The sequence below is a fragment of the Dendrobates tinctorius genome, unplaced genomic scaffold (assembly GCF_039654945.1).
Source record: "Dendrobates tinctorius isolate UK_male_01 unplaced genomic scaffold, ASM3965494v1 ptg000059l, whole genome shotgun sequence".
Classification (NCBI taxonomy): Eukaryota; Metazoa; Chordata; class Amphibia; order Anura; family Dendrobatidae; genus Dendrobates; species Dendrobates tinctorius.
The window spans coordinates 16,862,362-16,889,816 of record NW_027361727.1 but is presented as its reverse complement, the minus strand read 5'-3'; the positions used below and the strand labels follow the sequence as shown (position 1 = coordinate 16,889,816).

The 27,455-nt window shown below is 44.3% G+C and overlaps 1 protein-coding gene across 2 annotated transcripts in view; it reads right to left on the bottom strand.

Annotated features, from left to right (window-relative positions):
* Positions 1–27,455, bottom strand: part of LOC141092378 (protein-glutamine gamma-glutamyltransferase 5-like) — a 70,929-nt gene that overhangs the window by 28,748 nt on the left and 14,726 nt on the right. The window contains exons 1-6 of one of the 2 annotated variants that reach the window (XM_073578482.1): positions 10,229–10,369; positions 7,341–7,573; positions 5,034–5,210; positions 2,809–3,051; positions 1,742–1,860; positions 483–611 (exon numbers count right to left, since the gene is read on the bottom strand). In XM_073578482.1, coding sequence (XP_073434583.1) covers positions 483–611; positions 1,742–1,860; positions 2,809–3,051; positions 5,034–5,210; positions 7,341–7,359 — 687 coding nt within the window. In that variant the 5' untranslated portion in view covers positions 7,360–7,573; positions 10,229–10,369. Of the gene's footprint in view, positions 1–482; positions 612–1,741; positions 1,861–2,808; positions 3,052–5,033; positions 5,211–7,340; positions 7,574–10,228; positions 10,370–27,455 lie in introns of those variants that run through there. The other variant, XM_073578484.1, reaches the window with a different exon arrangement.

Genomic DNA, 27,455 nt, shown 5'->3' with positions numbered 1-27,455 from the left:
TAGAATTCTAAATTGGTCCCACTGGCCAGTGTGAAAATGGTGAGTTTTCTGGGGGAGGGGAAGTTAACACAGACTGTGATATGAGAAAGAAAAAAATGTCAATTAAAAATATATACTTAACAAAATAACCCAATTTATACAGTCATTTTCAGATTATTCTTTCCTTTTAAATGAGATTGTTTCCCAAATGTCTATTTTATTTAACTAAATTCAATGGAAATAACATGTTTGTAAAATTAAAATTTCAGAAAGACAACTACAGTGTTTTCCTAGCCTAATAAATCCCATATAATTTGCCATTTTAAATGGAGGTTTGTTCCTATATTCCAATTCTATTGGCGCTGGTCTAAACATTTGGCCTCTCCCATCACTTGTGTATATTCTACCTATACCACGAATGGTAAACTGATTGCATTCATATCATTCTCTAGGTATGCAGGAAGTTATGATGTATTATTTCCACAGTGATTATTATTACCTACCATTGCGCTAAGCACTCTGCTGATATATACTGGATCGTTCCTCATGGTATAGTCCTTCAGCGCATTTTTATGGCTTTCCAAACTTTCATCCAGTAATTTCAAGCAAATGTCTATGATATCTTCATCAAACTTGACATTTTATGATGAGAGGAGATAGAATAAAATATTTGTTTTAGTAACTACTAGTCTGTACAGGTTCCGGTTCGATGCATTGCTGTTGAATAGATAGCACTAAAATTGCAGAAAAATAAATTATATATTTGCATGTAACAAGTTTTATACATATATATATATATATATTTAATAGGAAGGCAGGCAGTAAAGTCCTGGATGAGGGGTATGTGTCACCAAGGTGGCTAGCCTTGGTGATATAAGTCCCAGGGATGAGGATTCAGCAACAGTAGGTTACTGAGAAGTTTTTAATGAGATTGGATTTTTGGGTCCAGGTTTTAGGAGCGACTAGAAGAGCTTGGATGGGAATGGTCTCTCCCATATCTCCGGTCCAGGTTTTCCATGTAATTTATGAGGCAGCTGAGCAGACACAGAGCTGTCAGTGTGTAGGAGGAAAAAAGGACCTTCTTCTGCTAGTCATTCTGTACCAGAGGGAGCGGACTTGATCGCATACCTGCTATGTGAACTGTTTTGTTTATTTTGTCACACCTTTGTGCCAATAAAAGTCTGGTCTTCACTTGTGAGGTGTGATCGTTTATGGAGTTTTAATAAGTAGCTCACTGTTTGGCCTTTGATAGTATGCTGGGGGACAACTGGGAAGCTCATAGATGATGGGGCCAACAACCACTTTGGCATCTAATTTGTTAGACAGAAGGAAAAGAATCAATCTATCACTCCATCATCCCCCCTGCAATGAAATGACAAGGTGGCAAAATCACTTGACCTTATTAATGAGAGCCCCTTAGCATTAGAGCAGGTGCCAAATGACTGTAATCTCCACTTCTGAGAAAATTGGTCTGATTATCCTAATCACACTCTGATCAGCGTTTGATCCAATTTTCATGGAAGTGGAGAAAAGACAAACCCCCAAAAATTTCTTCACCTTCTCTATAATATCAGTCGGTGAAAATTGAACCACACTCGGATGTCATCCAAGGGCGGTCTGATTTTTTTCCATGGACCCATAGAGTTAAACGGGCAAGTGCAATTTGATTCTCTAAGGCAAATGCCGCAATTGTTCTCTTTCTTTACCGGCCAGACCTTCTCCGATCTATGGTGCAATGAGTTAGTATCATGGTTATATTTACCTGTCCAAAGTTCCAGGAACAGTAAGAGATATAGTTTGCGTTGCCAACAAAGACACAACCATTCTCATTCATAACATACTCTTTCCTCTCTTCTTCATCTCGTAGGAAAGCCCCATCATCTACAATAAAATTAGGAGAATTGCAGTGTATAGAGATTATTTCAAACTAATTTCATTTTGTAGCTCGATCTTTCCTATAGTTTATTTCTTTAGCAGACAAGTTTACCAGGGCCTTAAATGCAGCTATTAACTTAATGGGAGTTTATCGGAACAAAATTGACTGTTCAAACCAAGCACTACTGATTATCTCTTCTTAGGTCGGACAGCTTCTTACGTTGGGAAGTGGCAATAATTGGCGCTATAAGGTCTCTCATACATCGTCTATATAACTTCCGCATTGAGCAATTCATGTTCAAAAAATTACTCTCGGCCAAACACTCTTTTGACTAAGGGTCCTGTTACACATAGCAACGCTCCAGCGATCCCGCCAACGATGCGACCTGGTAAGGTTCGCTGGTGCGTCGCTACATGTTCGCTAGTAAGCTGTCAAACAGGCAGATCTACTCAACGACGCAGCAACGATACGGCGATCCGTATAACGACCTCGGCGGTCGTTGGGACCTTGTCACACAGCAGCTATTCTGACGAGTCACGCCTGCGTCCCTGAGTACTGCGTCGCCAACAAGGTTGCTCGTCGGCGTCAAACAGCGATGCATGCTGGCCAGCTGGACCCCAACGATCAAAAAATGGTCTAGGACATTTGAGCACGATCAGCGATATCCAGCGGGGGGCCGGTCACCGCTATGTGTCACACATAGCGAGATCACTGGCAAGGTCGCTGTTGCGTCACAAAATCGGTGACGTATCAGCGATCTTGCTAACGATCTCGGTATGTGAGACGGGGCCTTAAGAGATCTTTCTACTGACTCCTCCATAAACATACACACATGTTTATTTCAATGGGTGGAGGCAATAAACCAGTTTTGTAGGACGAAAGGATGGGCATTTAATTGATTAGGTGTTTTTTTTTCTATTTAGACACTTAGCTTAGGGCCTTATAAACAATACCTGGACACCAAGCATTAAAAAGTATTATGAATTCCCCAAGACTAAAGTTTCTGGTCTGTTGAACATTAGATATTTGCAAATTTAGGGTGTGAAGTCCAATGATGGCATCAGCTGGAGGGAAGATCTTTATTTCAAAGGAAGCATTGTCTTCGCGAAGAACTGATGCACTCCAGTCATTCTTAATGTTACTGCTTGATAAGCCAAAGACTTTCGTCTTCCCATATTGTCGGAGCTTTGGGGTTCCTAAAAGAAAAGAAAATTAATATTAACAAAAATCTAAAAAATATTACTTTCCCAAAAATTACTTTGGATACATGTTTGCTCCCCCCCAACAGATTATTAAATTTTATTTCATAAAGAAAATCTTAAATATCTCATCAACAAATCCACAAAGTGGATCTTTCTTAGGGAAAATAATCTTTGGTAAGGTAACTGTTTCCCATATCTGTTGTCCTTAGGCTAGTTTCACACTAGCGTTTATTCCACGCAGCGCACGGTGCCGCTAAGCCCCGCCCCCTGCCGGCTCCCTGCCCGCCCCATCCGGTCATCGCCGCCTACTATCGCACATGGATGCTTGCGATCTGCGCACCCTATCTTTAGCATAGGGTGCGCAGATTGTGCGTTGGCCGTGCACTAGTAGGCTTTTGGCATGCGCTGTGCACTTTTGAAGGTGCGCCGAGCGCGCCGAAATGCAACATGCTGCGTTCGGCGCACACGGGCGCACCTTCAAAAGTGCGCAGCGCATGCCAAAATCCTACTAGCGCACGGCCAGCGCACGATCTGCGCACCCTATGCTAAAGATAGGGTGCGCAGATCGCAAGCGTCCATGTGCAATAGTAGGCGGCGATGACCGGATGGGGCGGGCAGGGAGCCGGCAGGGGGCGGGGCTTAGTGGCGCCGTGTGCTGCGTGGAATAAACGCTAGTGTGAAACTAGCCTTACAGTTTCCAAATGTTTAACTTCTACTCTTTCCATTAACTCTATAGTGTTATATGACGTACATGTTTTTGATGCATGGAAGCAGCTAGAGACAACTAACTAGCCTGCCTAGACAACTAACTAGTTTACTAAATAGCCTAACAAGTATAGGATAATTGTCTGGAACATAGACTAGTTAGTCACCTAGGGCGGCATTGGTCAAAGGGAGACAATGTAGGAAAAATTTTTTTTTTTTTAAATCTGCCTTTAAACATTTGTTACAGTCAAAGACACACGGTGTTGTAGTGGCTGATAATGCGTCAGCTACTGGGTCCGGTGAGCTCATCCCCTAGAGTAAAGGTAAGCAATTATTGGTCTTATCAACAGTAATGGATCTATGCTGTTTCACAGATGAGCACACAATTGCTAGAGCAATTGGATTTGTCTTGACTATTCGTGTGAATTATACCTTTTGCTCTTGATGCTCTCTGACCTCAGGTACCTGACCCCGGGCTTGGCCTCTGACAATCCATTTCTCTTATCTCCTTATCTAGATGTACCTTCCAGGAATTTGTCTTTGGACTGTTACTTGACCACATCTTTGTCTTGCCCCTCTCTACTATGAGCTGTCCTGGTATCTAACCTCGGACCTCCTGACTAGCCTGTTTCACAGCTTGTCTGTGAGCAGTGACTCAGCGTCACAAATATAAATCAAAATGAGCATATACTGTAGAGTGAATAAATAACTAATAGTAATAGTACATGTAAGTAACATAGGGTACTTGGTTAACACTATTTTGGTTAAAAGGCATACTTGAGTTAACCAAGCCCCCTGTATTATGTACATGTACTATTGCTATTTAGTTATTTCTTTACTGTACATTAAATGCTCATTTTGATTTCTTTTTGATTTTTGTTTCTTGGGTTTCGTCTGTGAAATGGCAACAGTGTGAACATGCTCTTACATATTGCATGCATATCAACTTATGCTCTGGTTCACTTCTTTGATTTTGTTATATTAAGCGGATAAGCAATCGTAGAATTATCTTGGAAGAATAGATGAAACTGAATGCGAAAATGTGAGATTGTCGTGAACACTGATATATGGTTCTTTAGAGTTCATAGGTGTCCCTGGCCTAGAGTCGTGGCTTTAGGTTTAAGATGAAGAATAATCCAAATCTGAGCCCTGCCAAACACACACAATTACTATATCAAACAAAACCTGATGTGAATGTTACCCAGGTGTAACATGCCCAAGGTTGCATTACATTCATGGTCTTCATCATTTCCAGGGGTTCACTAACTTACCTGGTTCAGTTACAAAGGTTATACTTTCTCTCTTCAGTTCCGAAACTCCATTGATTGACTTCTGCAGACAGATTTTGAAGTCTTGTCCGCGTCTGACTATTAGACGGTTCGCGGTGATTTCATCGGTGTGGTGATTTCTATTATTGGCTTCGATACACAAGTCAAAATGTTGGCGAACTGTAAACGGGAATTCGAAGGAATACTTGAAAATATTTTAAATGTTAAATATTTTAATAGAATTATTGAATTTAGGGTTAGAGGAAATGATAAAACCTCTCGTTTCCAGTAGAGAAGTGAATTTTGAATTTTTTGGGGGGGTGTTATTACGCTTTCATGTGAATCAAATAAAATGAAGGCCAACCGGTTGCCATTTTCTTGGATTGCAGAGAGTTGAGAAAAGGGTTACACATTTCAAAAGTGCTCTCTCACTTTCCTGCCCATCTGTATCTTCCTCGCAGATTCCCAAACAGTCTTCCTCTCTCCACCTCCAGCTCCAGTTTCATCTAGGCTTTCTTTATCCTGCACCGACTCTTTATGCATTAACTAGTCCTTGGGGTAGGCACATTTTCATGTCATGATGTCCCAACGTCATGACCTACGTCGCCCAACGCCTAATCAGTGCAGGAAGTGCCAATCCATACTAAAGAAAGACCAGAGGAGACTGATGGGAGCCAGCTGAGGATGAGCAGAAAGCTGCGTTGGGAGGAAAGGTTAAATATATACAGTTTTTTCTTTTTTTTTATTATTATTATTTTGCTTTTGGTTCTTTGTGCTCTGGGATCTGTATGAAATCGAATTTCCTGGCCAAATTTAAAAGAATTGCCAATTCTTCAGATCTACTCATCAGTATAATCAACGCCGTTGGTTGAACTTGGTGGTCTTACATTTTGTTTCAATTATACTACGTGATTGTCCACTTGCCACAAGGGACAGAATAAGTTGGTGGTTTGTGCACGTCATGTAGACATCTGGTCATGTCACCATGTTACAACTGTAGGAAAAAAAGATATCGACGGCACATCCAAAACTCATACATTGAACTAATGCGGCTCAAGGACCCAGTAGGGTTCATAGTGAATCTCTTAGTAAATTCTTAACCTTAAAAGTGCAGCAACTAGCTCTGAAATAATACCGCTCCAGCAGAGGAAGCAAAACAGACGGTCTGCTGGGCCCATGCTTGTGAGGCAAAGTCCCCAGGTCACCACCACCCCACAGGTACAGCACCACAGCAACAATGGCCACCACACGGCAAGGTAAAAGTCTACTGAAACTTTCACATAATGTTGCAGTTGCCTTCACACAGACTGATAATAATTTTGTGTTCAGTTTTGAACATTTTTTCTTAGCCGCAATTGATAAATGTATGAGTTTTGGATGTGGGGTCCATGTCATTTTTATCTACAGTTATAGCAGTCATGTCACCATGTTTCTGCTCCACTCTTCACATTTCCGTCCTGAAGTTCCTGCTGCATCTAACGCAGCGTTTCCCAAACTCCAGTCCTCACAGTCATGTTTTCAGGATTTCCTTAGTATTTCACTGGTGATGGAAGTATCATCAAGACATCAGGAATTCTCTCACATGTGTAACAGTATGAAAATCCTGAGAACATGACCTGTTGGGGTCCGCGAGGACTGGAGTTTGGGAACCACTGATAACTTGACAATTCTCGGGACCTATCTGCAGAAATGTCCATAACTCTTTGCTGGGGTTAAGGATGGAAACCACAGCAATCATAAGTCAGAATTCAGACATCCGTACATCATTGTATGATTGGCAACCGAGATTTGAGCATCGATTGTGCATGTTTCTTGACCCAAACTCAACAACCTCAAAAGACACATGATCGGTCAAAAAACCTTGGTCCATACTTGGATCACGTTTCATCTGAATTCAGCCTTAGCCCTAGAACAAGTTGCAGCTGAGTACATCCACGGTTTGTTTTTTTCCACAACCTTAGACATGGCCAAGTTATTATAACTGTTAAACCTGCGCGTACAGTCTCTGTTCAATAAAGTGGAAAAGAGCCTTAAGTGGTTAATGAACAACAAAAAATGAAAATGTATGGAATGTAGCAAAGCACCTTTTAAATTCGTGCTTAGCAGATTTCCGTGCAAGGGTAGATGCAAATCTATGACTAAGCATGTTGCGATTATCTTCATACATTAGAATACTATATAGCAGCATTATACATTGCACATATAATACCATATTCGCCCTATAGTTACTTATTAATACAAAAAAAAGGTATCATACGGTTATGACCATGTCAATCACACACGGACACACGTATAACTCCGCTACTGTACCTTTCTGCGTGTTTTCCATTCTCTTCTTCCTATGCAATCTGCAGCTTTCAGCTTTGCGTGTAGCAGACGGGATCACTGACGATGAATGACAGTGGAGCTGAACACTTTTATACTCGAGTTATCATCTCTGTGAACTCTTGGGTGTAACCTTTTGCCAACTTTGTCAGACTCATCACTAAATTCCATGTAACTGATTTGCTAATTCAGGTCTCACTATTTACATCAGAACTTCTCTATAAATTACAGCAAAAAGTAAAGACAAGTTTAAGTTAAGTAATAAGAAGAAACATGTATATCTTTGTACCGTGTTAGCCACTAGATAGAAAAATATTCAGAATTGAGAGTCCTCAGTGGTTGATAGCTTTTAATGGGTAACTGAAAAGATGGCCATACATTGCAAGCTTTCCAGACTACTCAGGTCTCTTCATCAGGCATAGACTAATACAAAATCTGAAGAATCACATATTTATGCACAACACAGCACAGAAATAACGCAATAGATAAGACAAGTGACGTGAAGCAGAATTGTCATTATGGGAGAGGGATAAATATAAATATTGGAACAGTTCATAGATAAGGAGTGTGACAGTTTTATAGTCTGGTTCTATGTTGTGATGCACCCAGAAGGTCTTAGGAGAAAATTCCGTAATTGATGTAAAAAAGACATAAATCCATGTTACACATTCATTCCTGCATTGAGTGTGTCAAAGGTTGTCATAAATTTATACTCCCAGACCCTCCTGCCTCTCTGAGACTTAAAGTTAGCTTTTAATACAAGTAATTTAATATCCATGATGCTATGACCGGAGATACAAAAATGTTTTGTCACAGCTAGATCCATTCTTTTTTTCTCTTATTGTGTGGTGTATTTCTCTTATTTCTGTGCTGTGTTCTGCATAAATATGTGATTCTTCAGATGTTGTAGAAGTCTTTGCCTGATGAAGAGACCTGAGTAGTCTCGAAAGCTGCAATGTGTTACCATCTTTTCAGTTAGCCATTAAAAGGTATCAACCACTGAGGACTCTCAATTCTGAATATTGTAACAAAAATAAAGTAATTCTGAAAAAAAAAACAACTATTACTAGTGATGAGCGAATGTGCTTGGATAAGGTGTTATTGGAGCATGCTCGGGTGCTAAAAGAAAGTATTCAGCGTGATCGAAAACTATGTCCAAGTCCTCGCGGCTGCATGTCTGGCAGCACATGCTAACAAGCAGGAAATCCTTACTTGTGTTGCGGCTGTCGACATGCAGCCGCGGGGACTCAGACATATTATTCAAGCACACCGAAGACACTCGGATAGTACACGAGCATGCTCAGATAACACCTTATCCCAACACTTTGGCTCATCACTAATTATTAGCCATTGCAATATAAATCCTATAACTAAGAGTCTAGAGGTGATCAAATCAAACCATAGAGAATCAACTTAAAGTGGGATTTCCTTATATTTTCAGGTGCAAACTAATTCGAAAAGACAGCGATTTTGATTTGCGAAGAATTAAACTTAATAATATGCTTTCATGAACCCCTTAACTTGTTTTTACTGGACTGCCCCATTATCACTTATCTACAAGATAGGTGATAATGGCCACATTTTGCAATTCAGGACATAACCCACCAGAAAGTTGTTTTTAATCTAATGGGGAACTTTTATCCCGGTTACAAAATGGAGTAACAGATCGTATGCCCGATGGCTTCTCCATTCATTCTATATACAGTAGGTCTGCCGGAAAAAAAAGCCAAGCACTGCAGTTGGCAGCCCCATTGGGAACGAATGGAGTGACAGTCGATCACGCACACTGTCGCTCTATTCTAAAGTGAGCAAAAGTTGCACCTTCTGTCAATTGCTGCAAGTCCCAATGGTCGACCTCCACCACAAATAGCAGCTCCACCATATCACTGATCAATCACTGCTGCTGGGACCTCAGTTATGTCTCTCTCCCCCTACAAAAAGAATTTATTCCCAAGTGGCAAGTAGTCTACTACTCTCATCTACTTCACTGCCGCAGTTACACAACACATTGCTATCTAGAATATTAGTCCAATTTTTTAGGGCTTTCTCCTCCTACTTCTATTGCAGAGCTGGCATCGTTCTGATGTCCTATTGTGATCCTAAAATCACCCTAAAATGGCTGATACATTCACTACCTTGGCTTTAATGCAGGCTAAGATAGTTCCTCTTGATTAACTTCTCTATAGTATGTGATGTGATAATTGCAAAACATTATGGGGAAACCCATGCATATAAGATTACGTTTGCCTTCTGTGACTAATGCAATCTTCGGCAGAATGTAAAAATTTAGTGGGCGATTTTTGGGCTATTCAAGCAAATCAAATTGCAAATCATTTGAATTTATCAAAAACTAAGAATTTTGTAAAATTGATAGAAATAAGATTCACATTGAATGAATTCGATCCTCTCCAACCAGGAGCACAAAAAAGTGAACAAACTCTATATAAACCCACATATTTATCCATGTTTATATCATTATTTCATTATTTTTCCAAACATTTTGAATCTATGCATTTTTAATTGATATATCAAATAAATATGAACTTATTTTATCATTACTTCAAGCATAGACCTGCTCAGGCAATGCCACAGTGAATCGCCTGCGCAGAAGAACCCTGAATGTAAAGCCCATAAAAGGGAGAATGAGGTATGGATTTTTGAGAGAGTGCAGGGCACAGGCGCGGGATTCCAGGGCTGTAAATAACATGCATGGTGGGTTAGTATTACAATGAAGACAGGAGCCAGAGATTTCTTACAGCACTGCATGCCCCGGAGCCAGGAAGAAATCATTAGCATAATGAAAGAATATAATATTTCTCAACAACAATACCATATGAGGTGTAAATGTAGGACTAGTGTAACATTTTTATTACCTGTATGTCCATATTAATAGGTAGTATACATCCCAGGGGGTGACAGATTCCCTTAATGAGATATTGGCATAGGGCAGGGTATATGCTTTCCCCATTGCAGTTCCCCTGAGATTTTGGCAAAACTTGCAGCCAAGCAAAAACTGTAACACCAGTAAAATCTTGGAACTTCAATGGCTAAATATTCACAAAAGAGAGAACAAACTGTAAAAACAAACCTGGGTATTCTTTTAGATAAATGACATTGCATGCTGTAATTTAGTCTATCGGCTGCATCTAAGGCCAGGGGGTTACTGTTTTCATTAAGAAAGACATAGTCTGACATAATATGAATATTTACGTTTTCTTTTACTGCATTTATCCAGAATATGATGTTCATTTTTGGGCATCAATGCCATAGAGTTGTAAAAAAATCAAAGAAGAGCAACAAATTAAAGTTGCTGATAAAGTTAAACAAATAATAAGATATGTTTTCAACCCTTCCCTTCACCCATATCCCTTTCCCCCTAGCTTTAATCGATGTATGTCTGTCTTCAACATTATTTTCAAGTGTTGTGCATACTGTGCATAACCAATAACCACGTAACTATGCTTCAAGTGGAACACAACAGTCATTCATACAGAATTGAAAGACAACATGGGAGCATTCATTAAACTAATGTTTGATACACCATGAACGTAAAGGTGAGAGCAGTAGTAGTGCTCTATCATAGTAAATCTTTCTCACCCCCACTGGGAGCTATCAGTAGTGCTGTGGACATCTGAACATTACCGTATCTATGTGGCAAGTGCCACTTACCCACGCTACTAACTAGGTGTGAGGTTTCCTGCTAGTAGAGATCAGACAAATGCAGACGGACAACATGGCAGAAGGAATGAGAGTTGTGGTTCCCAGTAAAGAAAGTAAGTCCGATCTAGACTCAGACTTTCTCTGCAGTGCACCATAGTTCTGTTTCCTTCTTCTAGCCTGTTCTTCTAGTTGAGCGACTTTTGTTTTTTTAGGGTCGAGTTTCGTTTCGTGAAACCCGGCTTTTCCAAAAGTCGGGTTGAGCAAGATCGGCCGACTATAGGGAAAAGTCGGGGTCGTCCCGAAACACGAAACCCAATGTAAGTCAATGGGGAATAAAAGTCGGCAGTGAGAGGAGGACAGGAAACACACCTACAGTGCCCATTTGAATGCCAAAAGCATCAATTCTTCTTACTTAAGCTTGTCAACCTTAATTAACTTCATAAAACAAGTTACGCACTGAAAAATGGGGGTTATTTGGCTAAAGTTGTGGGGGGGTAGGGCTGGCTCCAGATTTTCATGTGCCCTGGGCGAAAGAGCACCCCTTTAACACATACCACAACTCATCATGCTCCGATACGGCAGATAAATAGCGGTATAGTACAATGAAAAATACTTCACTTTTTACATCTCATGACAAGGCCCATCTATTTCTCCATACAGAATCATTGGTCCCATATAATGTTTGAAACAGTATATGATGAGCTCCACATAATGCTACAGTATATGTTGGTCCCCATGGATGAAGCTCCACTGTCTTATGGGCCCAAATAATGCTCCAAACATAATGGGCCCCATTTCTAATGCTCTAGTGTATAATGGGCCCTGTAAATGCTGCTCCAGTGTCTGATGTCCACCTTTGGAATGTTCCAGTGTATGGTGGGCCCCATCTATCATTCTCCAGAGCATAGTGCTCCCCAAAAATTGCTGTCCCAACATTGAAAACAATGAAATAAGTCTCCTCGCTAGGGAATCCCTGTACTAGTCTTGACTCCTCGTCGTTCCCATCTTCCATCTCACTGCACAGTATTTCAACCTTGCAAGTGCTGTGATCCTGAGCAAGCAGGGGGGCCCACTTGTTGGCGACGGCACTGGCACAGGGCCCCTGATAGTACGGTGGTGTGTCTGATGGCGGGTGGGCAGAACCTGCACTTTCATCTGCAGCTTCCTCTTTGTCACCGTGTAAGATGGAACTGTATATGGGAAGGGTAACCTGAGTTTCATCAGGGTCAGATTCAGGCCGTGTAGCGTGCGAGGGGAATGTAGTGGTCTGGGTCAATGTACCAGCAGATTCATCGAGCAGTGGCTGGGCATCAGTGCACTTGTGTCGTCCCCAGGAGTACGGTCGCCACAGTGGCATTACCTTCCTCCTAGGGAGTGTGATGTCATGCTTGGGAGCAACGAAGGATCTCTCTAGCAGGTTAACTGATTGGGCGGCGTTATTCCCACGAGTCATGACCCTCCAAACAGCGTTCATGAAGGCAAAGTGTTTGTTTTACGTGGGCAGTATGGTTGCAAAGCTGAACCTTAAAGGAATGTCCAGGAGGGCACCACCAGGAGTGGAGCCTACGGTTTAATTCGACTCCACCTGGGAAACCTCAACCATGCCAGCTACAGAAAAGATGCACACATTGCAAGCTTAATTCCGTTAACGAACGAGACTCCGTCATGCCCCGCGGTCCGAGTCCGGCTTACTAGAGGGACACGTGAGGCTCTGGCACATGAGATTGGCCAATAATTTCATCCATTTTAAGTTTATGCTTAGAACATACAACACTGCCCTTCACCTCTCCAAACAAGCCTATTTCAACACCCTCATCACCTCACTGTCCAATAACCCGAAACGTCTCTTTGACACTTTTCATTCTCTACTCAATCCAAGAGTACAGGCCCCAACCACGGAGCTCCGAGCTGACGATCTGGCCAACTACTTTAAGGAAAAAATTGACCAGATTCGACAGGAAATTATCTCCCAATCACCTCATACCATGCACTGTCCTCCCTCCCCCACTGCATCTAACTCACTCTCTGATTTTGAACCAGTCACAGAAGAAGAAGTAAGCAGGCTCCTTGCATCTTCTCGCCCAACTACTTGAACCAGTGACCCACATCTCCTCCAGTCCCTTTCCCCTGCTGTCACCCCTCACCTAACTAAAATATTTAACCTCTCTCTCTCTTCTGGTATTTTTCCCTCCTCATTTAAGCATGCCATCATACATCCACTACTTAAAAAACCATCCCTCAACCAAAACTGTGCCGCTAACTATAGACCTGTCTCTAATCTTCCCTTCATCTCTAAACTCCTGGAATGCCTGGTCCACTCCCGTCTTATCTGCTATCTCTCAGAAAACTCTGTTCTCGACCCTCTCCAATCCGGTTTCCGCTCTTTACACTCCACTGAAACTGCCCTCACTAAAGTCTCTAATGATCTGCTAACAGCTAAATCAAATGGTCATTACTCCATGCTAATTCTCTTGGATCTCTCTCCAGCATTCGACACTGTGGATCATCAGCTCCTCCTCACTATGCTCCGTTCCATTGGCCTCAAGGACACCGTTCTCTCCTGGTTCTCCTCCTATCTCTCCGACCGCTCCTTTACTGTATCTTTTGCCGGTTCCTCCTCCTCTCATCTTCCCCTTACTGTTGGGGTCCCCCAAGGATCGGTTCTAGGCCCCCTCCTCTTCTCCTTGTACACTGCCCCTATTGGTCAAACAATCAGTAGATTAGGTTTCCAGTACCATCTCTATGCTGATGACACCCAATTATACGCTTCTTCTCCTGACATCACGCCAGCCTTTCTAGAAAACACCGGCGATTGTCTAAACGCTGTGTCTAATATCATGTCCTCACTATATCTGAAACTGAACCTGTCAAAGACTGAACTCCTGGTGTTTCCTCCCTCTACTAATGTACCTATACCCGACATTGCCATTTCCGTGTGTGGTTCCACTATTACTCCCCAGCAACAGGCCCGCTGTCTTGGGGTCATACTTGATTCCGAGCTTTCCTTTGCCCCCCACATTCGATCACTGGCTCGCTCTTGTCATCTGCACCTCAAAAACATTTCTAGAATTCGACCTTTTCTTACTTTTGACTCTGCAAAAACTCTTACTGTTTCTCTTATTCATTCTCGTCTCGACTATTGTAACTCTCTTCTAATCGGTCTCCCTCTTACCAAACTCTCCCCTCTCCAATCTGTCTTGAATGCTGCAGCCAGGATCATATTCCTCACCAATCGTTACACCGATGCCTCTACCTTGTGCCAGTCATTACACTGGCTACCCATCCACTCCAGAATTCAGTATAAACTTATAACCCTCACCCACAAAGCCCTCCATGGCTCAGCACCACCCTACGTCTCCTCCCTTGTTTCAGTATACCACCCTACCCGCGCCCTCCGGTCTGCTGATGACCTGAGGTTAGTATCCTCAATAGTCAGAACCTCCCACTCCTGTCTCCAAGACTATACACGTGCTGCGCCAATTCTTTGGAATGCACTTCCCAGGTCAATACGATTAGTCCCCAATCCCCACAATTTTAAGCGTGTCCTGAAAACGCATTTATTCAGACTGGCCTATTGCCTCAACACATTAACCTAATCTATCCCTGTGTGGCACAGCCAAAAGTTTTACCATAACCAGATTTCCCGCATCATGTTCCCACATGCTTTATGCATCCATTAGCCCTCTGTGTCTGTACTGTCACACACTTAACATTATGGCTGGTCCATACAATCAGGGCAACTGTTACCACCCACCTTTCGTGTCTCCCCTTTCCTCATAGACTGTAAGCTTGCGAGCAGGGCCCTCTTTCCTCTTGGTATTTGTTATAATCTACTGTATGTGATTATTGTTATGCTGTAATGTCTATTGTCTGTACAAATCCCCTCTGAAAAGTAACGTGCTGCGGAATATGTCGGCGCTATAAAAATAAAATTTATTATTATTATTATTATTAATAACTGGTGTGTCATGCCCTTGCATGTCCGTGGCTGCATGTGCGCTACACTGAAAAGGCCAGCGTTTGTCGCTTACAGGTGCAGATAACCCGCTGAACAACGTTAGTGATGGGGATCTGTGATTACAATTATTACCCGCGAACGATGATTTCCCAGTAAGTGCAGGTCAACCGCAGTTCCGGAATTAGGCCTAACCGTCATTCCTGAAAAAATGAAAAACTTACGTGTGCAAACCACAGGTGCTGTAGCTTGCTTAACAGCTCGCCAGCCGTTCTCAGGCCCAGTATGGATTACACGTGATTGCACAAAGGTGAGAAAGGGTACCGTATCCCCGGATAACATGTATGGATAGCATAGTGTACACATTCAAAATATATGTCTATACATCAGAAGGCAGGCTCAGACGGTGTTAAGCCCAGTATGGATTGCACGTGATTGCACAAAGGTGAGAAAGGGTACCGTATCCCCGGATAACATGTATGGATAGCATAGTGTACACATTCAAAATATATGTCTATACATCAGGAGGCAGGCTCAGACGGTGTCAGGCACAGTATGGATTTGACGGCCCAGACTACACAGCGGAGGAGCAGGGAGAGGTAAAGATTGCAAATGCTGGGGCCCTGCCCAAGCAAGGGGGGCCCACTCATGGGCGTCGGTACTGGCACTGGGCCCCTCATAGTACGGCAGTGTGTCTGACGGCGGGTGTGCACCACCACCGTCAGAGACACTTGATTGCACTATGAGGGACCCTGTGCCAGTGCCCGCGCCCAAGAGTCGGCCTACCCACCTGTCCAAGGCAACGGCACTCGCACGGTGTCGTGCGCTAGGTGGTGACCCCGGCCATGGGGGGGGAGGCAGCACAGTTAGGGAGTTTTAGAAAGTGGCATATGTTGATGTTGGACATTCAGCTGATGCAAAAGGCGAAATAGGTCAAGTCCCAGGAAGAGGTGGACCAAAGCAAGCCATTTTTCTGTCACCCTATGTGTCATCAGGGGAAGGTGGGACAAAATCCTTGGAAACCCATGCATGGTTCATTTTAATGAAGGTTAGATCATCCACATTTTGGGTTGACAGACGGGTCCTTTTTTCTGTCAGGATTGATCCAGCTGCACTGAAGACTCTTTCCGATAGCACACTTGCTGCTGGGCAAGCGAGCTCCTGTAAGACATATTGTGCCAATTCAGGCCAGGTGTCCAGTTTAGCGGCCCAATAGTCAAAGGGGAATGACCTGTGTGGGAGAACATCGATATGCGAGGAAAAGTAGTTTGTAACCATAGTTGACAACTGCTGTCTCCTGTCACTTTCCATCGATGCAGTATTACCAGTTGTGTGAGCGGTACTTGAAAAATCAGTCCACAACATTGTCATGAAACCCCTGTCTCCAACGCCACTTCTGCTGTGTGCACCACGAACACCTCTGCCAAGCTGCCCCCGGCCCGTACGGCTCGTGTGAGAACCATCACCGCTGCTGTGTGCTGGGAATGCCTCAAGCAACCGATTTACCAGAGTTGCTTGTTTATTAGCCAATATTTGGTCAAGGTTCTCCTGTGGCATGATGTTTTGTAATTTGCCTTTATAGCATGGATCCAGGATGCTGGCCAACCAGTAGTCGTCATCGTTCATCATTTTGGCAATGCGGGGGTCCCTTTTTAGGATCTGCAAGGCATAATCTGACATGTGGGCCAATGTTCCCGGTGTCAATGATGCACTGCGAGTGCTGGTTGGAGGAGCACTTTCTGGCAAATCCACATCCCTCCAGTCACGCACAAACCCTGTACCAGACCTTGCCACGCCAACGTTTTCACTTGCCCCACGAGATGCATCCTTCTCCCCTAAGTAATCATCCCCATCATCATCCTCCTCTTCTTCCTCCACCTCGTCCAGGAGAGGTCCCTGAGCAGACAATGGCTGAATGTCATCAAGGATTCCCTCCTCGTCAACATTGGCTGCAGACGCCTGCTCCTTAAGGTGCGTCAAAGTTTGCATGAGCAGACGCATAAGTGGGATGCTCATGCTTAGGATGGCGTCGTCTGCGCTTACCAGCCGTGTGCATTCCTCAAAACACTGAAGGACTTTACAGAGGTCTTTCAGCTTCGACCACTGCACACCTGTCAACTCCATGTCTGCTCTCAAAGTGCCTGGCCGTGTATCCTCCCACAAATGCATTATGGCCTGCCTCTGCTCGCACAGCCGCTCAACCATGTGCAGGGTGGAGTTCCACCTTGTTGCAATGTCGATAATGAGGTGGTGGTTGGGAAGGTGGAGCAATCGCTGCAGCTTCTGCATACGAATGGAGTGTGCAGGCGACCGGCGGATGTGCGCGCACAGTCTTCGCACCTTCTGGAGCAGGGCTGTTAACTCCAGATAATTTTTGAGGAAGCACTGCACCACCAGGTTCAAGGTGTGAGCCAAGCAAGGTATGTGGCTGAGTTTTGAAAGGGCTATGGCTGCCACAAAATTATGGCCGTTATCACTAACTACCTTGCCTGCCTCAAGATGTACACTGCCCAGCCATGACTCAGTTTGTCGCTGAAAGTACTCGGCCAGCACCTCGGAGGTGTGTCTGTCGCCCAAACACATCATCTGCAACACATCCTGCTGACGCTTTCCACTAGCTGCTCGATAGGGGGACACCTCGTGTGCCACAGTGGCAGCTGCAGATGGAGTGCTCGTACGACTGCGCTCTGTGGACGAGCTTTCGCTTCTGGAGGAGGAGGAGGTTTGAACTCCTACAGCCAACTGTTTCCTATACCGTGGGCTAGGCAGCACTGTCCCACCACCGCTGTCCCCTGTGGACCCTGCATCCACCACATTAACCCAGTGCGCAGTGATGGACACGTAACGGCCCTGGCCATGCCGACTGGACCATGCATCAGTTGTGAGGTGCACCTTTCCACTCACTGACTGCTTGAGTGCATGGACAATGCAGTCTTTCACATGATGGTGGAGGGCTGGGATGGCTTTGCGAGAGAAGAAGTGGCGACTGGGTAGGTCATAGCGTGGTACTGCATAGGCCATGAGTTCGCGGAAAGCTGCGCTTTCCACCAACCGATAGGGCATCATCTCAAACGAGATTAGTTTGGCAATGTGGGCGTTCAAACCCAGTGTACGCGGATGAGAGACTGAGTACTTTCTTGACCTACTCATAGTGTCTGGGAGGGTGAGCTGGACTTGAGAGCTGCATATGGTGGAAGTAGCGGTGGACAGGGCGGACTGAGAGAGGGTTGATGATGGTGATGGAGTTGGTGTTCTTTCTGATGGCCTAGATTCAGTATTTCGTTGATATAACAGTGGGATTCCCTGACTGCTGTGGCCTTGCAACGACACCTCAACATTTGCTGCTGTGCTGACCGGTGGGCTTACAGTGGGGGAAACAATGTAGCATTGCTGACTACCTTCTTTGTGATCAGTTGCACATGTGGTACTTGAGGTTTGGTGTTGTGTCCACGCTTGCAAGTGCATGGTGGTTAAATGTCTAAGCATGCAACTGGTATTCAAATTTTTCAGATTTTTCCCTCGTCTAAAGGTCTTTGCGCACTTCTTACAGATAACCTTGGCCTGATCATGAGGATTTTGTTCAAAAAAGTGCCACACTGCACTCTTCCTACTTTGGCAGACATTTTGCGGCCTAGCACGCTGTGATATTTTGACCCTCTGGACAAGCTGTCCAGCAACTCTTTTGATTTTTGGAACCTGTCTTTGGAGTGCTCCGTGCCTGCCAGATAACAGCTGTTGCGATGTCGATGTCTGCTGTGGATGCTCCTCATCTGAGCTATTGGAAGCAGCACCCTCTTCCCCCAATGGATGCCAATCTGGGTCAACAATTGGGTCATCCATCACCTCCTCTTCAATGTCATGTGCACCTTCCTCTGTGTCACCGTGTATGGTGGTATAGTGTGCGGGAAGGGGCACCTGAGTCTCATCAGGGTCAGAATCTGGCTCTGTACACTGCGAGGACAATGTAGTGCTCTGAGTGAATGTACCAGCAGAATCATCTATCAGTGGCTGTGCATCAGTGCACTCCATGTCAGATTCATCTTGGCCTGGGTAATTCACCATTTCACTTGATAATCCAGGCATGGTATGTGAAAACAGCTCCATGGAGTAATCAGTAGTATGGCCTGCGTCATCCTTCAATCTTGGTTGGGGTGAAGGACACAAGGAAAGGTGTGGTTCATGAACATGAGCCTCCAATGACGACTCAGTGCTTTTACTTTTTACAACTTCAGAAGAGGAGGCGATAGAGCTGGAGGCTGAGTCAGCAATGTAAGCCAAAACTTTTTCCTGCAGCTCTGGCTTTAAAAGCGGTTTGCCAACTCCTAGAAAAGTAAGCCTTCGAGGCCTTGTGGAGCCAGACGATGATGCAGGCTCAACACCTCCTGCATTCGGTCCTATTTTGCCACTACCATCAGATCCACCACCAACACCATCATTACCAGCTGCCAACCCCCGCCCAATTCCACGGCCTCTTCCACCAGCCTTCCTCATTTTTGGTAGAAATGTAGACAAAATCCAACAAAATATATAGTAATGTAAAACAAGGTACAAGGTGTCTATAGGACAGGGGAGATTTTGAATTTCTGCACACACTTGTGGACACTGGACACTTATGGATTGTGTGAGGCCCACTGAATATCAGAGCGCTATGTCACAGGCTCGATGGCACAGGTGTGAAAAAAGTGACTACAGGATCACGGAGATTTTGAATTTCTGCACACACTTGTGGACACTGGACACTTATGGATTGCGTGAGGCCCACTGAATATCAGAGCGCTATGTCACAGGCTCGATGGCACAGGTGTGAAAAAAGTGACTACAGGATAAGGGAGATTTTGAATTTCTGCACACACTTGTGGACACTGGACACTTATGGATTGTGTGAGGCCCACTGAATATCAGAGCGCTATGTCACAGGCTCGATGGCACAGGTGTGAAAAAACTGACTACAGGATCACAGAGATTTTGAATTTCTGCACACACTTGTGGACACTGGACACTTATGGATTGTGTGAGGCCCACTGAATATCAGAGCGCTACGTCACAGGCTCGATGGCACAGGTGTGAAAAAAGTGACTACAGGATCACAGAGATTTTGAATTTCTGCACACACTAGTGGACACTGGACACTTTTGGATTGTGTGAGGCCCACTGAATATCACAGCGCTATGTCACAGGCAGAAATTGGCTAGTGTATCACAAACTACAAGGTGTATATAGAATTGGGCAGAAAATGAATCTCCCTAGACTGTAGGTCTGTAAGAACGGAGCAAGTCCTCCACTTATCCTTCCACAGTGACACACAGATAGCTTCACTGTGGCCGTGATAACAGCCGTTACACGGTACTGAGAGGAGCGTGCACGTACACGGCTGTCCGGTGTATGTAAAATTGTCAAGCTCCGTGTCTTTTAAGTATACGGACTGACACACGCTGTCTCTCTATAGTTTTGAATGTGATCAAACAGCAAATATATTTAACTGTTTGAAAGCTAGACAAAACTAGAAGGTGCAGGTCTGTAAGAACGGATCATGTCCTCGACTTATTCTCACAGAGTGACACACAGATAGCTTCACTGTGGCCGTGATAACAGCCGTTACACGGTACTGAGAGGAGCGTGCACGTACACGGCTGTCCGGTGTACGTAAAATTGTCAAGCTCCGTGTTTTTTAAGTATACGGACTGACACACGCTGTCTCGCTATAGTTTTGAATGTGATCAAACAGCAAATATATTTAACTGTTTGAAAGCTAGACAAAACTAGAAGGTGCAGGTCTGTACGAACGGAACATGTCCTCGACTTATTCTCACAGAGTGACACACAGATAGCTTCACTGTGGCTGTGATAACAGCCGTTACACGGTACTGTGTGAGGAGTGTGCACCACTGTATGGTGTGAAAAAATGCACGCTCAGTACCTCAGCAGGACAAAAAAAAAAATTGGGATTGCTTTTAAAAAAGCAGTTTGCAGAGCAGTGGGTAAACAGCAATGCCAGCTGTCAGGAAGCCTTAGAAGGCAGCCTAACAACCAACACCGCTGATCCACCAAAATATAGCCTCCCCTTGCACTGCACACACAGTGACTGGTGTGTTGTACAGGCAAAATCGCTAGCAGCAGAAGCAGTTTTTTTTTCTTCTTCCCTGCCTAACGCTCTCCCTACAGAATCAGCAGCAACCTCTCCCTATACTAAGATCGGCAGAAGTAAGATGGCGGTCGGCGTGCACGTCCTTTTATACCCCCTGTGACGCCCACCAAAGCAAGCCAATCACTTGCATGCCCTTCTGAAAGATGGTGGTGACCCGTGCCTATGTCATCACGTTGCCCACAGTGTCCGTGGATCCTGATTGGCTGAAAAAGAGCGCAAAACAAACTTTTGAAACGCGACTTTAGCGCGTAAGTCGCCGACCTCGTGGCCGACCTCATCCTAGGGTCGGGTTTCGTTTCATGAAACCCGACTTTGCTAAAAGTCGGCGACTTTTGAAATTTTTCGACCCGTTTCGCTCAACTCTACTAGTTAGTAGTGGGGGTGAGTAGCACTTGCCATATATAATGCTCAGATGGGCACAGCGCTACTGATAGCTTGCAGTGGGGGTGAGAAAGATTCACTTTGATAGAGCACTACTAATGCACTCACCTCTACTGAAAGGAAACAGGAACCTTTTATGCTCTTTATCATTTTTAGGGATATGGTTTTGCATTTTAATGCCCGGTCCATGCTGCTCTCTGCCTCCTTTGTCACCAGGAACTCAATACATTAATTATTAACCGACACAGTGCAGCTCTTACTTCTAATAAACTGCACCTCAGATCTTCCAACTGCTACCAGTGGATTTCATTGAGAATTATGTGACTGGGGCAATTTTCACAATAAATAGTCATAAACTCCCATAATTTGATGCTGTGATCCTATTTATTAGTGCACAATGTGGCATATTTGTTGCACTTATATTACAACACCACAAATCACACTGAAGTAAGAAACATGTACTTAGCACAGCAGAAAATACACAGCACAAGATAGCACAAAGCTCAACAAAACACATGCATAAAGATGGCCTTGTATAGCAACAAGACAACTTGGGCAACAAGATGTTATCCACACTACATAAGAGTGAATGGTAGCCCATAACAATATGGCTTGGAAAAAGAACTTATTGTTCGAAATGCGTTGCTACTGCCACTTCGCACTGATGCGGCTTGTCCGTGGTATCTCTGTTTTTATGCCCTAATAAACTTTTTGTACATTTTGGAAGCTGGATTTTTTTCATTCATTGGATTTCCTCATGTGTGACCACATGGGATCCGTGCTTCCACGCACCACCAGCCAAGACAGGTGAGCTGGTTATTTACCCTATTGCTGCTTGGAGTAGCCAAGGTGAACAGACCCTTTTTAGTGCAGTTGAAACTGATTGTTCAGATTTTGACAAAATTGGCAAAGAATTGATTGACACACATAAGTCACACATAAGGCACTCATACGTTGTTAAGGGCTAGCGGAACGCACCAAACAATAAAGATGGTATAAGGTGCGTTCGCAGCCCGAGGTCCACCATGCAGAGATGTTACCTGCTGCTCGGTAATGATGGATACAAACACACACGGGTTACCCCACCCGGTGTGTAAAAGGCGAACCCTGTTACTTCACAGGGTCACTTTAACGCAATATGAGCGCAAATGACGTGGTCACAGGACTCAGCCCCTAGGACACGGGGATGGACCCCCTCCAGACCCAATCGCGCACGGAGCAGCTACTACGGTGCCAGGGAAAGACGCTTGTAGAACGCTGTGCCCTGTTAGCTGTCACAGGGTGCAGCAGATAGACGCGTTCCGCACTAAGTGCGTACAGCGCAGCTCTGGCGGACGCCACTAACCAGCCCAAGCCTAGGTCTCGAAAGCGCATTAGTCGCGCACGACGCTGCTCAGATGGAAGCTGCTGTACACGCGGTACTGTAGTGCCATAGGTAGGATGGCACAATGACGCTAACTCTTGTGTATAGACTGGGAGCACTGTGGCACATAGACTTTGTCACTACAAGGCGCTGATTCTAACTCAGATAACCCTATAACATACACAACTAAGGGAGGGGATCTTAATGAGTCAGTCACCAGATACATGCATCCATCATAACACACACAAGAACATAAGTCTGTCTATATTAGCGCATGGCCAGGCGGCCATGCAGGCTTTTATAGCCACAGCCTTCCAGGACCTTCCTAATGGTCCAATCGGAGCAGCAACAGGACCTGAGCACGTGACCTCCGAGCTTCAATGAGAGGTCGTCCTACGGGCATGCTCAGTGGACCGAAAGAAGGACTTAGTTTCCGGAGCTGCTTGCTGCTGGCTAGGTGGATTGCTATAGCTGGACCAGAGGTGGCAGCAGCAACCAAACATACAGTGCTAGCCTGAGCAAGATGCCTGGATCGACGTCTCCACTCAGCAGCCTCCTCTGTGGTCGGAGAGGAATGGGAGACCGCACAAGGCAAGGCTCGGGATTCCTGCTGTGCAGAGGCAGGAACCCGACGCCTAACACACATGTGTGATGGAATGTGCGCTGTTTGGAAGAATATTTGAAACTTTCTATTTTCCCCGAGGGCCTCCGGGTCCAAATTTTTCCCCCTTGGGAGGTAACAGTTTCGTTTAAGTCCACATGGGAAGCCGATCTGGCACAGTACTCCAAAATTACTGTATTATTAATTTACTGATTCAGCATGATAAGGAATTGTTGTCAACACTGAAAATTAAGATTAAGGGCCTAGAGATACAATTACAAAATGTTGATCTGACTACGCAGATTCATCCTTTACAACGTAAATTAAAGGATATTATTGTGAAGTTTGAAAAAGTAGTCACTGAGGGTAAAAAAAGTAAACTCCTACGTGACAAACAGGACTACGAGAAGGACGTGGCCTATAGGTGGAGGCATTCAGGAAATAGGAGAGGCATTTTCCCTAAGGCCCAGAGTTCAATAATGTCACATTCAGACAATAGTTCTAATGATTTTTTTGTCTCGGGCAATAGCGATATAGACGGCGGACCCGGCGTGGTAGAAGGAAGAAAAAACACGAGACAGCGCAATTATCAGTCCACACAGAGAAGGAGATACAAGTGGTAGATCCTGAAAGTCGACAACTTCAAGTGATCAATTTATCCACCCATGTGCTAACTGATCCTGAGAGGTCAGTTTTACAGCGGGGCCTCACATTTTCACCAATGCAGACAGCTGATAAATTTGGATCTTTTCCTATTTGTCTTACAGGCTTTACATTCTAGACCAGAATTATTGCCAGAGTCTTCCTCATTGATTGACAGATGTGTGTTCCCCAACTTGCTTGACTTGTTGAATTAAAATGAAAGAGGTAGGAAACGCTTTCCATACAGAAATCCGTCCATGACCTCTCCTCCTTTGTGTCTTATACCTTCAGTCAAGACATTTTTTGATGTAATGAGGAATGAGATTCTAGATCTTCCTCAAAACTCCATGAATAATCAGAACTTAACTTCAATTGATAGAAAGGCGCGGTGTGATCTGAGGTCTAACAGTACCTTTCTTATCAAAATGGCAGACAAGGGGGGCAATGTAGACCTTTGGCCCACTGAATTATATGTAATTGAGGCAAAGAGACAATTAGACAATCAGGATAGCTATCATAAATTGCCCTCCGATCAAATCAGTGTTTTCAATCAGAAACTTGTGAGATTGTTACAGTATGTGTGGCTCTTGACGAAGGTATAATAACCAAACAGGAGAGGGATTACATCTTTGTTAGAAAAAACAGTTGTGCCTACTTTCTTCTTGTTGACAAAGGTGCACAAAAATCTATTGTGTCCACCCGGCAGGCCCATCGCTGCCGGAATTGGGAGCCTCGGTGAGAGGGTCTGTGTGTATCTGGATTTTTTTCTTCAGCCCTTGGTCCTGGAATTATCCTCTTATTTGAGGGACTCCCTGGACTTGATTCATAAATTAAATTCATTTCGAATACCAGATTCGGCACTATTGGTCACAATAGATGTCGAATCTCTTTATATCAACATTGCACATCAACAAGGGCTAATGGCTGTTGAATATTTTTTGAATCGTTAGGGTAATTGTGATTCGGGACACAATGATCTTCTGCTAGGTCTATTAAAATTTGTTCTAACACACAAGTATTTCATTTTTTATTTGTTTTTTTTACCGGCAGGTTTCTGGCACGGCGATGGGTGCACGTTGTGCTCCTTCTTTCGCCAACCTCTTTTTGGGTTGGTGAGAGGCAGAGCATGTGTATCCATCGCCGGCCTACAAGGAACATGTGTTTATATGGTTCCGTTTCATTGATGACATTTTTTTTATTTGGCCTGATACTGTCTCGGACTATAAGAGGTTCATTGTGTCATTGAATCAGAATCCCTTTAAAATCCACTTGACTTATTATATTTCTGTTTCCACCGAAGATTTTTTGGATCTCATGCTTTCTCTCTGGGGCGACCAGGTATGCACTGACCTCTTCCAAAAGGTGACGGCAACTAATAGTCTTTCAGACTACAGAAGTTTTCAACCAGAACATCTGAAAAGGGGCATACCCTATGGATAATTTGCAAGATTGCGTCATAATTGTTCTGAATTTGATGACTTTAGGATTCAATCTAGGGATTTGTCTAGACAGTTGCGTGAGCGACACTATCCAAGGTCCACAATAAGTCAGGCATATCGTAGGGCCATGTCTGTCAATCGAGATGATCTTTTGAAACCTTTTCCACATGTTAAAGGGAAGGTGCCATCCAAAAAAAATGTTTTCAGCAATTGAAAAAATGTAAAGAATTAATGTTTACATTTTCTTAAAAAATATTATCATTTGTTTTTAGTTTTTACAAAATATGAAAAATAATTTAAAAGTTTGGCATTTCCACTTGTTAACACTAGGGGGAGCAGCTACTGAAATTTGGCACAAAAACCTAGTGTACAACTAGCTCACATTACTGCACTGCAGTAATTATGGGCGGAGTCTGCTGACATGGTGTGGTGTCACTCCTCTCCTCCCCTTCTGGGTGTTTGCTAAGGGAAAAGAGAGGTTGACATCTAGGAACACAGTGAGCAGCCATTTTGATGGGGCCTGCAAAGTTACTGACTGTTTTTGCATGTGAAGTCTGGATCAGAACAGGTCATCAATCAGCAGAAATTTTTTCTGATTTTCTGTGGAGCAGACAAGCAGACGGTCCATCCATGTGTATAAAACACAGCGCTCTATGTATAATCCCTGGCACCGAACGAGGTGCCATAGACCAGCACACTGCTCTCCTGAAATACTCTGTGCTGCTGTCACCCTGCTCCTTCCACCATATATCAGGCCCCTGTCGCCTCGCTTTCACACATCGTCAGGACAGGATCTGAGGTGAGGAATGGGGTCTTCGGTCACTGAGGATGGCAGGCAGCAAGGATTCTGGGAGCGGGGTGACAGTAGCACAGAGTATTTCAGGAGAGCAGTGTGCTGGTCTATGGGAGGCACAGAGGGAGATATATGGGGGAGGAGCACAGAAATCCAGGAAACATTTCTGCTGATTGATGGCCTGTTCTGATCCAGACTTTGCATGCAAAGACCCCATTCCCCTCTTCAGATCCTGTCCTGGCGATGTGTGAAAGCGAGGCGACAGGCGCAGTCCGGGGTGATGCTGGGAAGCAGGCTGGGGGAAATGTAGCCATACAGTAACGATAAAAATGAGACCCCTCTCTTCAGCTGCCTCACCAGCCCTCCCCTGACTGCACCTAACTATTACCCCTGACCCGTGTGCAGGTGCTCAGCCAGAACCACCCTAGAATGGGTCCCCTTTTAGCAGATAATACTGCCATAGTGTTCTCACATAATACCGCCATATACTTCACACATAATGCCGCCATATAGATCATACACAATACCACCATGTAGATCACAAATAAAACTAGCAGGGTGACAGCAGCACAGAGTATTTCAGGAGAGCAGTGTCACATGGGATAGGATTAGATACACGGCTCAGCAGTCAGTATCACACGGGATAGGATTAGATACACGGCTCAGCAGTCAGTATCACATGGGATAGGATTAGATACACGGCTCAGCAGACTGTATCACACAGGATAGGATTAGATACACAGCTCAGCAGACAGTATCACACAAGAGAGGATTAAATACACAGCTCAGCAGACAGTATCACACGGGATAGGATTAGATACACGGCTCAGCAGACTGTATCACACAGGATAGGATTAGATACACAGCTCAGCAGACAGTATCACACAAGAAAGGATTAGATACACAGCTCAGCAGGCAGTATCACACAGGATAGGATTAGATACACTGCTCAGCAGACAGTATCACATGGGATAGGATTAGATACACGGCTCAGCAGACTGTATCACACAGGAGAGGATTAGATACACAGCTCAGCAGACAATATCACACAAGAGAGGATTAGATACACAGCTCAGCAGACAGTATCACACGGGGTAGGATTAGATACACGGCTCAGCAGA